A 14,844-nucleotide genomic window follows, 5' to 3' on the forward strand; every position below is an offset into this window, starting at 1 on the left:
GCCCCGATGCTCGTCGGATGTGGCAGGGCTTGCAAACTATTACAGACTACAAAGGGAAGCACGCGAGCTGCCCAGTGACACGAGCCTACTTCTATACTCACTTCGAGGCTAGCAACACTGAGGCATGCATGAGAGCATCAGCTGTTCTGGACGACTGTGTGATCACGCTCTCCGAAGCTGACGTGAGAAAGACCTTTAAACAGGTCAACATACACAAGGCTGCGGGGCCAGACGGATTACCAAGACGTGTGCTCCGGCCATGTGCTGACCAACTGGCAGGTGTGTTCACTGACATTTTCAACATGTCCCTGATTGAGTCTGTAATACCAAAATGCTTCAAGCAGACCACCATAGTCCCTGTGCCCAAGAACACAAAGGCAACCTGCCTAAATGACTACAGACCCGTAGCACTCACGTCCATAGCCATGAAGTGCTTTGAAAGAATGGTAATGGCTCACATCAACACCATTATCCCAGGAACCCTAGACCCACTCCAATTTGCATACCTCCCAAACAGATCCACAGATGATGCAATCTCTATTGCACTCCACACTGCCCTTTCCATCCTGGACAAAAGGAACACCTATGTGAGAATGCTGTTCATTGACGACAGCTCAGCGTTCAGCACCATAGAACCCTCAAAGTTCATCACCAAGCTAAGGATCCTGGGACTAAACACCTCCCTCTGCAACTGGATCCTGGATTTCCTGACAGGCCTCCCCCAGGTGGTGAGGGTAGGTAGCAACACATCCACCACGCTGATCCTCAACACTGGAGCTCCCCAGGGGTGCTTGCTCAGTCCCATCCTGTACTCCCTGTTCACCCACGACTGCATGGCCAGGCACGACTCCAAAACCATCATTAAGTTTGCTGACGACACAACAGTGGTTGGCCTGATCACCGACAACGACGAGACAGCCCATAGGGAGGAGGTCAGAGACCTGGCCGGGTGGTGCCAGAATAACAACCTATCCCTCAACGTAACCAAGACTAAGGAGATGATTGTGGACTACAGGAAAATGAGCACAAAGCACGTCCCGATTTTCATCGACAGGGCTGTAGTGGAGCAGGTTGAGAGCTTCAAATTCCTTGGTGTCCACATCAACAACAAACAATATTGGTCCTAACACACCAAGACAGTTGTGAAGAGGGCACGACAAAACCTATTCCCCCTCAGGAAACTAAAAAGATTTGGCATGGGTCCTGAGATCTTCAAAAGGTTCTACAGCTGCAACATCGAGAGCATCCTGACCGGTTGCATCACTGCCTTGTACGGCAATTGCTCGCCCTCCGACCGCAAGGCACTTCAGAGGGTAGTGTGTACGGCCCAGTACATCACTGGGGCTAAGCTGCCTGCCATCCAGGACCTCTACACCAGGTGGTGTCAGAGGAAGGCCCTAAAATTTTACAAAGACCCCAGCCACCCCAGTCATAGACTGTTCTCTCTGCTACCGCATGGCAAGCGGTACCAGAGTGCCAAGTCTAGGACAAAATGGCTTCTCAACAGTTTTTACCCCCAAGCCATAAGACTCCTGAACAGGTAACCAAATGGTTACTCAAACTATTTGCATAGTGTGCCTCCCCCAAACCCTTCTTTTACACTGTTGCTACTCTCTGTTTATCTTATATGCATAATCACTTTAACTATACATACATACTACCTCAATTGGCCCGACCAACCAGTGTTCCCGCACATTGGCTAACCGGGCTATCTGCATTGTGTCCCACCACCCACCACCTGCCAACCCCTCTTTTTATGCTTCTGCTACTCTCTGTTCATCATATATGCACAGTCACTTTAACGATACCTACATGTACATACTACCTTAATAAGCCTGACTAACAGGTGTCTGTATATAGCCTTGCTACTCTTTTTTCAAATGTCTTTTTACTGTTGTTTTATTTCTTTACTTACCTACACACACACACACATACCTTTTTTTCACACCATTGGTTAGAGCCTGTAAGTAAGCATTTCACTGTAAGGTTTACACCTGTTGTATTCGGCAAACGTGACAAATAAACTTTGATTTGATTTTGATTTGATTTGATTGGCTGAGTGCAGTTCTGTGCTTGCCCAACACTTACTATTGGGTGGAAATCTATCTTCATCACTAGCAATTATGCCTAATTAAGTAATTGACATGTTTACATGTATTCATTACTGAAGCGCTGTAACGAACCAGAGCCAAACATGATATTACATTCAACAGACTGGAGTGGACTGAGGTCTTCACAAGTCCAAACAGTAAAATGGTTGAATGTTGTAGGCTAAATCAAGGATATGCTCTGTTGTCCTTTGTTTAGAGTGATACAAAGAGCAACAAAAGGTTGCCTATTTGTGTGAGAGCCTTGGTGGAATGATTTATCAGTTTGTACGGAATGTAGCAGCAGTGTTATTTTATTTATTCACAGGAATGTTGTGAGGAGGCATTGTATTCGGGGCTCTCACCCCCTCTTCTTGAGGAGTTAGGGCATGACAAATACAACTGTCATCTCCCAATGTGAGGCAATGAAAGAAAAAAGTGTCTAAGTTAAATCCTGCAGGAGAGGGAAGTCACACAGGCTAGTTGTGATGAATAGACACTGTGTCCCCTTTGTGATAAACCATTTGTGTAAGTCACTCCCACTCAGGAGACGGTGACTGTGTATTTGTGCTCCTATTACACCGGTCATCCTCTCTCCTCTGGACAGTCATAATCTGTTGGGTTTATTCCTGGTTTGGATCACTGTTATTCATACTCACATGGACACTTTGTATTTCTTCTAAATACTCAAGTATGAAAGATGAATACATAAACACCATGCAATGTCTATGAAATTCACCTATTTTACAATTTTTCCTCTGTATGCACCAAGCAAGCCAAAATAAAGGATCATACTACTTTCACGGTAGTGACTTCCATTATTAACATCATGTGCATATTCAATTAAGTCTACAGTACACTACACTGTCATCTCATTCTATGAGGTCATGTTGGATGCTGATGTGAGTGTGGAGTGGGTGCTTCAGACCAGGCACTCTGGCCTCGATAGCTACAAGACTTTAATGATTACAAACCTCTCAACCAATCGATGGCTATCAGAACCTGGCCAGTGACAACTTTTTCCTCAGCCGCCCCGATCGCACAACGACAACAACAATAAAAAGAATGGGAGTAGGGAATTAATCAGCAACTGTAGAAGTTAAATTCATCATGACAATCGATAGCAGCCATTATCCCATTGGCACGGACGCGGAGGAGCTATTGGGAGAGCTTTGGTTTGCCCGTGATATATCTATATTTAGGAAGGAGCGAGGCATGGGATCAATATGCTACAGGCAGCTCATATTTCAGCCAGGCAGCAACCAGGGAGCAGGAACAAGGGAAGGGGGATGACATGGACTGGGGCAAACTACTGACAAGCAGGTACAGAGGCCATGATGGAAAGGAAAGGTAAGAGGAGGACAGGAGGAGAGGATGGTCCATGTGTGATAGCCTACTACTCCTACAGTATCATAGAGAAACTGGTTCTCTTTTGTCCACTGACTGTATTTTAATGTTGGGGTCAAGTGGTGCTAAATGATAATACTGCAGCTTTTGATCTCCTTACCTGTCTCTCACTTTTTCTCTCCCAAACTCTGCCCCCCCAAACACACACATGCCGTTGTATTGTCCAACAGTATGTAAACCACCAAAAAGCAACTGTTTGAGAAAGGCCTTTAGTCACATCACCCTTATGTTCCTCTGTCCTGATGATGCAAATGTTAGCAAAGTTAATGAACATGAAGGATGTTTTAGCTGAAGTTAGAGCACAACTCGACCCCCTGTCTCATGAATAATCTGAGTGTGTGTCACAGAGCGGAGACGTGTGTTCCCCTCAACTCCCAATAAATGGCTATTACAGATGGTGCTCTCTCTAATCGCCTGTTCCGCAGAAGAAGAAGAGAGAGCAGGATGTTAATGATGCACGGTGACTCTGTCCAGAGGAGCAATCTCAAAACCAGAGAATAATAAAACTCATTTCAAACTGGGGGGAAGAATGCACCAACAATCTGGCCTTTAAGGCCAACACAACAACACAAAGTCAGGGGTGGGGAAACTACAGTGCCTTGCGAAAGTATTCGGCCCCCTTGAACTTTGCGACCTTTTGCCACATTTCAGGCTTCAAACATAAAGATATAAAACAGTATTTTTTTGTGAAGAATCAACAACAAGTGGGACACAATCATGAAGTGGAACGACATTTATTGGATATTTCAAACTTTTTTAACAAATCAAAAACTGAAAAATTGGGCGTGCAAAATTATTCAGCCCCCTGAAGTTGATACTTTGTAGCGCCACCTTTTGCTGCGATTACAGCTGTAAGTCGCTTGGGGTATGTCTCTATCAGTTTTGCACATCGAGAGACTGAAATTTTTTCCCATTCCTCCTTGCAAAACAGCTCGAGCTCAATGAGGTTGGATGGAGAGCATTTGTGAACAGCAGTTTTCAGTTCTTTCCACAGATTCTCGATTGGATTCAGGTCTGGACTTTGACTTGGCCATTCTAACACCTGGATATGTTTATTTTTGGACCATTCCATTGTAGATGTTGCTTTATGTTTTGGATCATTGTCTTGTTGGAAGACAAATCTCCGTCCCAGTCTCAGGTCTTTTGCAGACTCCATCAGGTTTTCTTCCAGAATGGTCCTGTATTTGGTTCCATCCATGTTCCCATCAATTTTAACCATCTTCCCTGTCCCTGCTGAAGAAAAGCAGGCCCAAACCATGATGCTGCCACCACCATGTTTGACAGTGGGGATGGTGTGTTCAGGGTGATGAGCTGTGTTGCTTTTACTCCAAACATAACGTTTTGCATTGTTGCCAAAAAGTTTCATCTGACCAGAGCACCTTCTTCCACATGTTTGGTGTGTCTCCCAGGTGGCTTGTGGCAAACTTTAAACAACACTTTTTATGGATATCTTTAAGAAATGGCTTTCTTCTTGCCACTCTTCCATAAAGGCCAGATTTGTGCAATATACGACTGATTGTTGTCCTATGGACAGAGTCTCCCACCTCAGCTGTAGATCTCTGCAGTTCATCCAGAGTGATCATGGGCCTCTTGGCTGCATCTCTGATCAGTCTTCTCCTTGTATGAGCTGAAAGTTTAGAGGGACGGCCAGGTCTTGGTAGATTTGCAGTGGTCTGATACTCCTTCCATTTCAATATTATCGCTTGCACAGTGCTCCTTGGGATGTTTAAAGCTTGGGAAATCTTTTTGTATCCAAATCCGGCTTTAAACTTCTTCACAACAGTATCTCGGACCTGCCTGGTGTGTTCCTTGTTCTTCATGATGCTCTCTGCGCTTTTAACGGACCTCTGAGACTATCACAGTGCAGGTGCATTTATACGGAGACTTGATTACACACAGGTGGATTGTATTTATCCTCATTAGTCATTTAGGTCAACATTGGATCATTCAGAGATCCTCACTGAACTTCTGGAGAGAGTTTGCTGCACTGAAAGTAAAGGGGCTGAATAATTTTGCACGCCCAATTTTTCAGTTTTTGATTTGTTAAAAAAGTTTGAAATATCCAATAAATGTCGTTCCACTTCATGATTGTGTCCCACTTGTTGTTGATTCTTCACAAAAAAATACAGTTTTATATCTTTATGTTTGAAGCCTGAAATGTGGCAAAAGGTCGCAAAGTTCAAGGGGGCCGAATACTTTCGCAAGGCACTGTATTTGAGCTTTTGAAAACTTTGTCAGCACTCTGAGCGGCCTTTCATCTCTTCACTTGAGTAGCTAAGGTGTTACCCGGGTAACCTTTTGAACCGAGGTGCACCCTCCCCGACGCTCAATAAGACGCCTCCAGCATAGACGACGGCTTCACGTTATTACAATAAACTGTGCTTCTGCCCGTGTATCTCCCCTCCCTGCCATAATCCTCAGTCGTTTGCCCTTTACTTTTTCAAAGGCAGCCTGCGGGGCAGAATTGCCCTGTGTTGAGTGGAAGCTGACAGTGAATAAGTTCCCCTCTCGTCTGATGCCTTTTATCTCTGAGATTATACTTGGAGCAGGTCAAGATCAATGCTGCTCCCTGCAAATCGGCGAAACACACACCGGCTCTGCTAACTCACTCTGCACACTCATATATCCCTCCAACAGTTTCATTCAAAGTTTTAGGTTCGGGTCCATGTGTGTTTTCAGACACCTCAGGGTGGCAGTAGATGAAGTGTGCCAGCTCAGATCGCCACACCAGGAGATTATGGGGTTATGCCAACACTATAACACAACTGGATATAGGCTATGATATAGAGAGGTACAGTACAATGTGAGAGAAACATGACAAGACTGATTAGGTGACATTGGGTCGCTTTTGTTTCAGTGGCTTTGGCAAGTTACTTTAAAAACTGTGTTGCATTGAAAGTCTATAGTCTCTACATTCAGCCTTTATTGTATCCCTTCTATCTTTCTATCTAATCTGGTCCTGGGGAACTTCATTTTCTGGGTCTGCTGAGGGGGAACGAACTGAACAAATTACAAGGATGTAGCCAAAGACAAGGACAAGCTATGACAGGGTGACAAATTACTTTATGTGAGGAATCAGACAGGATACTGCAAACATCTCTGAACTGCACAACCACAGAAATCAATACAGTCCATGGCTTAGAATTAATGCACCCCATATTGATTAAGCTCAGAAACAAAACCCTAGTCCTGAGGGTCAGAAATAAAACCCTAGTCCTGAGGGTCAGAAACAAAACCCTAGTCCTGATGGTCAGAAACAAAACCCTAGTCCTGAGGGTCAGAAACAAAATCATAGTCCTGATGGTCAGAAACAAAACCCTAGTCCTGAGGGTCAGAAACAAAACTCTAGTCCTGAGGGTCAGAAACAAAACTCTAGTCCTGAGGGTCAGAATCAAAACTCTAGTCCTGAGGGTCAGAAACAAAACTCTAGTCCTGAGGGTCAGAAACAAAACCCTAGTCCTGATGGTCAGAAACAAAACTCTAGTCCTGAGGGTCAGAAACAAAACTCTAGTCCTGAGGGTCAGAAACAAAACTCTAGTCCTGAGGGTCAGAATCAAAACTCTAGTCCTGAGGGTCAGAAACAAAACTCTAGTCCTGAGGGTCAGAAACAAAACCCTAGTCCTGATGGTCAGAAACAAAACTCTAGTCCTGAGGGTCAGAAACAAAACTCTAGTCCTGAGGGTCAGAAACAAAACCCTAGTCCTGATGGTCAGAAACAAAACTCTAGTCCTGAGGGTCAGAAACAAAACCCTAGTCCTGAGGGTCAGAAACAAAACTCTAGTCCTGAGGGTCAGAAACAAAACTCTAGTCCTGAGGGTCAGAAACAAAACTCTAGTCCTGAGGGTCAGAAACGAAACCCTAGTCCTGAGGGTCAGAAACAAAACTCTAGTCCTGATGGTCAGAAACTAAATCATAGTCCTGATGGTCAGAAACGAAACCCTAGTCCTGATGGTCAGAAACTAAATCATAGTCCTGATGGTCAGAAACAAAATCATAGTCCTGAGGGTCAGAAACAAAACTCTAGTCCTGAGGGTCAGAAACAAAACTCTAGTCCTGAGGGTCAGAAACAAAACTCTAGTCCTGAGGGTCAGAAACAAAACCCTAGTCCTGATGGTCAGAAACAAAACTCTAGTCCTGAGGGTCAGAAACAAAACCCTAGTCCTGATGGTCAGAAACAAAACCCTAGTCCTGATGGTCAGAAACAAAACCCTAGTCCTGAGGGTCAGAAACAAAACCCGAGACCCGAGGGAGGAATTAATTCTCATATTAAACTGTTTCATGGCTGCATTATAACAGTAAATCAAAGCAAATTGTATTGGTCGCATACACATTTTAGCAATGTTATTGCAGGTGTAGTGAAATGCTTGTGTTCCTAACACCAACAGTGCAGTAATATCTAACAATACACAATAATACACACACATCTAAAAGTAAAATAATGGAATTAAGAAATATCTAAATATTAGGATGAGCAATATACAGTATAAATATATATGTGATGGGATGTGTAGACATTATAGATATTATGGACAGTATGTTGATAGAATATTTAGTATATCTGTAGAATACGTAGGATAGAATATTTAGTATATCTGTAGAATACGTAGGATAGAATATTTAGTATATCTGTAGAATACGTAGGATAGAATATTTAGTATATCTGTAGAATATGTAGGATAGAATATTTAGTATATCTGTAGAATACGTAGGATAGAATATTTAGTATATCTGTAGAATACGTAGGATAGAATATTTAGTATATCTGTAGAATACGTAGGATAGAATATTTAGTATATCTGTAGAATACGTAGGATAGAATATTTAGTATATCTGTAGAATACGTAGGATAGAATATTTAGTATATCTGTAGAATACGTAGGATAGAATATTTAGTATATCTGTAAAATACGTAGGATAGAATATTTAGTATATCTGTAGAATACGTAGGATAGAATATTTAGTATATCTGTAGAATACGTAGGATAGAATATTTAGTATATCTGTAGAATACGTAGGATAGAATATTTAGTATATCTGTAGAATACGTAGGATAGAATAGTATATATACAGCAATAGTTGAATAGGATGGACTTGCCTAGAATACAGCATATACATATGAATAATAACTTTCCTCTCAAAACAACTGAAACTATTATTTATCAATATGAAATATTTACATGAGAGAGTTTTAAGGCATCTGTAAAGGAATGATGTCCTCCTCCTCACTCATTTTGTGGGAAGTTTTCCCAGGTCACACCAGTTGAGGCCGGCTGCTCTCAGTCATTTCTGCCTCTGTTTATTTGGGTCCTGGGGGTTGCATTTCAGAGACTGGCGAGTGATGTTGCTGACTGATTTTTAGTAGGCCTAAAAGGGCAGTAAACTATCTGTTGAATCTACACAGAGTGTACCAAACATTAAGAACACCTGCTCTTTTCATGACATAGACTGAACAGGTGAATCCTGGTGAAAGCTATGATCCCTTATTGATTGTTAAATCCACTTCAACCAGAGTAGATGAAGGGGAGGAGACAGGTTAAATAATGATTTTTAAGCCTTAAGACAATTGAGACATGAATTGTGTATGTGTGCCACTCAGAAGGTGAATGGGCAAGACAACATTTTTAAGTGCCATCCAGACAACTTGACACAACTGTGGGAAGCATTGGAGTCAACATGGGCCAGCATCCCTGTGGAACACTTTTTACACCTTGTGGCGCCCATGCCACGACAAATTGAGGCTGTTCTAAAAGGCAAAAGGGCTTCTGTCCTCCGTCCTATTACAGATCCGAGCAGTAGAGATAGAAGTCTATTCCTGCCACAGCTAAAGCTCTCGCCCAATGGGATCAGTCTGAGCGACACATCAACAAGATGGATGTTAGGCATGGAGCTTCAAACCGAGCGTGCTGGGCCCAGACATCATTGGGGCCAAGATGAGTAAAGGGTTGTAGCCCTTCTTCTGCCCCCACCTAATACGAGGTGCTGCCTGGGTGACAGGAGCCCATAAATAACCAAGCTAGCGTGCCAAAGGAACGCACTCACCTGAACACCGACATGGACCCAGCACAGCAGAATGCTATGGCAGGAGAGTACAGGGCACAAGACCGCAATAAATGCCCTACAACTTTGTAATGTCACAGGACAAGGGAGAGAGAGTGTGTGTGTGTGTGTGTGTGTGTGTGTGTGTGTGTGTGTGTGTGTGTGTGTGTGTGTGTGTGTGTGTGTGTGTGTGTGTGTGTGTGTGTGTGTGTGTGTGTGTGTGTGTGAGAGAGAGAATGAAGAACAAACACTAGTGTAAATATAACCCATATTTGTATTCCCTTTTGTACTTGAACTATTTGCACATCGTTATAACTCTTGAGTGGCGCAGCGGTCTAAGGCACTGCATCTCACAACTGGCTGTGATTGGGAGTCCCATAGGGCGGAGCACAATTGGCCCAGCGCTGTCCGGGTTAGGGTTTAGCCTGGGTAGGATGTCTTTGTAAATAATAATTTGTTCTTAATATTAACTGACTTTCCTAGTTAAGTAAAGGTTAAATACGTGTGTTTTAATAACACTGTACATAGCCATAATATGATATTTGAAATGTGTCTATTCCTTTTAAACTTGTGGGTGTAATGATTCCTGTTCATTCTTGATTGTTTATTTCACTATTGTTTATTACCTATTTCACTTGCTTTGGCAATGTAAACATTTGTTTCCCATGCATATAAATCCCTTTGAATTGAATTGGGAGAGAGAGACAAGAGAGAGAGAGAGAAAGAGAGAGAAAAAGTGTCCCAATTGTCGTATGGAATGGACCAAGGTGCAGCGTGGTGAGCGTACATTTCTCTTTATTTGCAAATGTCGCCAACAAAACAATAATACAACAAACGACCATGAAGCTCCGTAAGGCTATACATGCACAAACGAAGACAACTACCCACAACTACCAAAAGGAAAAAAGGCTGCCTATGTATGATTCCCAATCAGAGACAACGAAGAACAGCTGTCCCTGATTGAGAACCATACCTGGCCAAAACATAGAATCAAACAACATAGAATGCCCACCCTAAATCACACCCTGACCTAACCAAATAGAGAAATAAGGCTCTCTAAAAAACGTCTCTCTAAGGTCAGGGCGTGACAAAAAGAGAGAGAAAGAGAGAGTGTGAGAGTGAGAGCTAGAGAGAGAGAGATAGACAGCGAGAGAGAGAGAGAAAAAAGGAGGATTAGGCCACAGACAACACAATTAAACTATATTCACAAAATCGTTTTATTCTTCATTTAGCTTACCCCTAATCTCATTAAACATGCCTTTCATGTCTCAAAGTAAGGTTATCAGAGACTCAATATTTTGAATGGTCAGCCTTCCCGCTGGGTAAAAACTGGTAGAAGCAAAATTGTAATTTCAACCAAAAGATTATGTGATCACATTGATTTAACGTGGGAAACTGATTGAATTTGCAAAAGGTAATCAACGTAAGTGAATTTAGTATTTTTTTCACCCAACTTTGAAAGTAAATCCTATGACAGGTTGAAATGTTTTTTTGATTTCACATTGGATTCACATTAGTTGACAACTCAAGCAAACGTAAATCAAAACTAGACGTTGTGCCCAGTGGGTTGTCTCTGAATTTGGCAAATCTGCTCATACAAAATTAATTAGCATGTAAACAGGCCCTTAGGATAGATGGATGTGGAGGAGCCAATGAGCAAGGCAGATGCTAAGGGAATGATATGGATGGTGGTGCAAAAATGGTGGTAGCAATGAAACAGAGACACTAAGGTCTGGCATGTATTCCAAGGGGAGGGGAGGACGGCAGGAAGAGGCAGAAGAGAGGAGGACATCTTTACGAGGCTGGGTGGGACACAGCCAGTTGATTAAGACATTAAATGTGATAGGAAAGCATTCAACAGGAAGGTGTGATTACTGCCAGGAAACAGAGACAGTGGAGCATGTATTGACATAGTGTGGGCAGTGAGGGAAAGAGAAGGTTTGAGATCCAGTCAGTGGAGGCTGCTGACGGGAGGACAGCTCATCATAATGGCTGGAATGGAGTATAATTGAGTGAATTAAATGGTATCAAACACATGAAAACCATGTGTGTGATACCATTCCATTCACTCTATTACAGACGTTATTATGAGTCATCCTCCCCTCAGCAGCCTCCACTGGATCCAGTATGATGGAGAAGGGGATACATGTATTGAATTTAAAGAGCATACAGAGTAGAACTTCATTAGATACAGTCATATATTTTGTTATATTTTTTAAGAGAAACGGGTCTGACATATAGGATTTACAGTAGTTTCTCCGTGTCTCTGGGCCACACACCAGTACAGTAGGTGGCGGTAATGCACAATGACGTTGGATGCCAGCCGCCGATAAACCGAAGAAGAAGATAGAAGAAGAAGATATTTCTAGTGATCCGCACGTTACTCATAGGACGTCACGCGGAAATACATTAAACAAAGATGGCAGCGTCCTTGATAAGCAAATGTTGACTGCAGTGAAGTGTCAAAAATGCCCCATAGTTGTAAATCATTCTCAGAACGGCAACGTGAAAGCTGACAATAGAAGACTAACATGGAAAAAAGAGAATTCACTGCTTCGCTAGTGGTAATGTCTTTAATTTCCTCCATCGTGTAATACCACACTGCTCGTCTTCTTATTGTGCTTGCAATATTAATTAAGCTAACTTGCAAGTAAGCAAATTGTCTGTATTTCGACTAATTTACCAGCCAAAACGATTTTGCATTATTGCCTAAACAAGTGCTCACGATAATGTTGTGTGCTAACTGTCACTAGTCTTCAGCACCGCTGACAGCAAAGGTTTGGCTCACAATGAACTGTCACCCTCATTTTGGAAGGTCAGTAATGGATTAGGAAGCACTGGCAACACCATTAGCTAGCTGAAAATTCTCAGCTACAACACCACTTGATCTTTTCAAGTGTGTTATTTTATGCAGTGTTGTGTGTCATTCTGCAAGTGTGCTTACTGTGCTTGCTATAATATGGTAACGATTTCAGTGGTTATCATGGGTGAGTTTGATAAGGAAAACAGAAAATTAAACGCAGCATAGTTTGATAAGGACCTTATGATCTGTCTCACCCATTCCCATAGTCAACATTGCTAAACTTTTAGAGCCTTATTTCCTTTGCACCAATGCAAAGTTGAAGGTCTCCCGAGTGTCGCCGCGGCCGAGGCACTGCATCTTAGTGCTAGAGGCGTCCCCACAGACCATGGTTCAAATCAGGCTGTATCACCACCGGCCGTGATTGGGTGTCCCATAGGGCGGCGCACAATTGTCCCGGCGTCGTTAGGGTTTGGCCGGGGTAGGCCGTCATTGTAAATAAGAATATGTTCTTAACTGACTTGCCTAGTTAAATAAAGGTTACAACGTGTGCACCTATTTCAGAAGGAAAAATGACTAACACATACAACAGCCACTTCACTCCATTAGCTATTATGGTATTACAAAGCAAATACTAGGCTATCTAACAACATATTGACACAATGTTGTATCCTGAGTAATTACCGTGCTAATACACAGTTATAAGAGCAACTTAGTATAAAGTGCCTTATGTTCTTATTCCTAAATGTGTGCATTGTATGACCATCAGGGTTAGAATCTGGGTCGTCTGCAGACCGCAGGACTATGCTAGCCCGCTGAGCTAAAGTCTTGGAATTTGCTCGGGAAACGAATGCAAATTTCCAGGTCAGGCAATGTAACTCATCACAGGACTATGGTCCACCAAATCACTTCCTTAACAGGTGTAAATGTTGCACTGGACCAAAGGGGTTGGGCAGTACCCAAAGATAATGTCATTGCTCAACCATAATTATTTGAGTTAGTACCAGCATCATGGGAAAAATTCAGAATGGCCTGTTCCTAATTATTTCCAAATGGGTTAAAAGTAGGGAAAGAGAGTAACGTATCCAACTGTTCAAGGACATGTTCGTTATGGTGATGGCTCAGTGTGGGAGCAAAAACAATGGCTCTTTGTTGAATTCCTTATCACTATGCTGTCAGAATATCTCTTAAGTCTCTCAGTGTGTGAGATTGTGTGTGTATTTGGACTTTTGTATGAGTGTGAGTCGAGTTTCCCGGATGAGTGTTTGTCTCTGTGTGTCATCTCTCTCTGCTAGACTATGCAGTGTTTCTGAGATGCCTGAAGATGACTGTGTTTGTTCGCTACATGCTAGGCGGGGGGCTGTGCTGGGATGTGCGTGGACCTCACCCTCTTCCCCCTGGACACCATTAAGACCAGACTGCAGAGCCAGCAGGGCTTCACCAAGGCTGGGGGTTTCCGTGGTATCTATGCAGGGGTTCCATCTGCTGCCATCGGCTCTTTTCCCAATGGTGAGAAACTTATTATTAGTCTCTGTCACCACTAAGACCCCACAGAAAGACTACCTGTTGACACACCGTAATAAAGCCTACACATGGAGAGCATCTGATTGGCTTGTTTATTAATGTTTACTCAAATAACCTCTTCAATAATTAAGTAAATACATGAAACAAATGTTTTATTATTGTTAGCCTTTTCCTTGTACGACCAGCCTATGTTTGCCCACAACTGTTGATTGATTAAATCATTTGAATAATACAATGAGAGCAGCTCACAAACTTATTAATGAGATGGGAAAGGCTACACGAACACCTCTGGTGCCCAAATTGACGACGTACAGTACCAGTCAAATGTTTGGACACACCTATTCATTCAAGGGTTTTTCTTTATTTTTTTACTATTTTCTACATTGTAGAATAAAAGTGAAGACATAAAAACTATGAAATAACACATATGGAATCATGTAGTAACAAATCAACATTTAGCCACCTCGCCTTGATGACAGCTTTGCGCACTCTTGGCATTCTCTCAACCAACTTCATGAGGAATACTTTTCCAACAGTCTTGAAGGAGTTCCCACATATGCTGAGCATTTGTTGGCTGCTTTTCCTTCACTCTGTAGTCCTACTTATCCTGAATCCATCTCAATTGGTTTGAGGTCGGGTGATTGTGGAGGCCAGGTCATCTGATGTAACACTCCATCACTCTCCTTCCTGGTCAAATAGCCCTTACACAGCCTGGAGGTGTGTTTGGTCATTATCCTGTTGAAAAACAAATGATAGTCCCAATAAGCGCAAACCAGATTGGATGGTGAATCCCTGCAGAATGCTGTGGTAGCCATGTTGGTTTCTAAATAAATCACTGACAGTGTCACCAGCAAAGCACCATCACACCTCCATGCTTCACCGTGGGAGCCACACATGCAGAGATCATCCGTTCACCTACTCTGCGTCTCACAAAGACACGGCGGTTGGAACCAAACATTTCCAATTTGGACTCTAGACCAAAGCACAGAT

General features: G+C 42.7%; 1 protein-coding gene across 1 annotated transcript in view; it reads left to right on the top strand.

The window, feature by feature from the left end:
- Positions 1–11,926: 11,926 nt before the first annotated feature.
- LOC139371218 (solute carrier family 25 member 26) overlaps positions 11,927–14,844 on the top strand; it is a 75,685-nt gene continuing 72,767 nt past the window's right edge. The window contains exons 1-2 of the mRNA XM_071111421.1: positions 11,927–12,094; positions 13,683–13,839. Of these exons, the coding sequence (XP_070967522.1) occupies positions 12,062–12,094; positions 13,683–13,839 (190 nt within the window). The 5' untranslated portion in view covers positions 11,927–12,061. The remainder of the gene's footprint in view (positions 12,095–13,682; positions 13,840–14,844) is intronic.

This window comes from Oncorhynchus clarkii, chromosome 17 (assembly GCF_045791955.1).
Source record: "Oncorhynchus clarkii lewisi isolate Uvic-CL-2024 chromosome 17, UVic_Ocla_1.0, whole genome shotgun sequence".
NCBI classification, from domain to species: domain Eukaryota; kingdom Metazoa; phylum Chordata; class Actinopteri; order Salmoniformes; family Salmonidae; genus Oncorhynchus; species Oncorhynchus clarkii.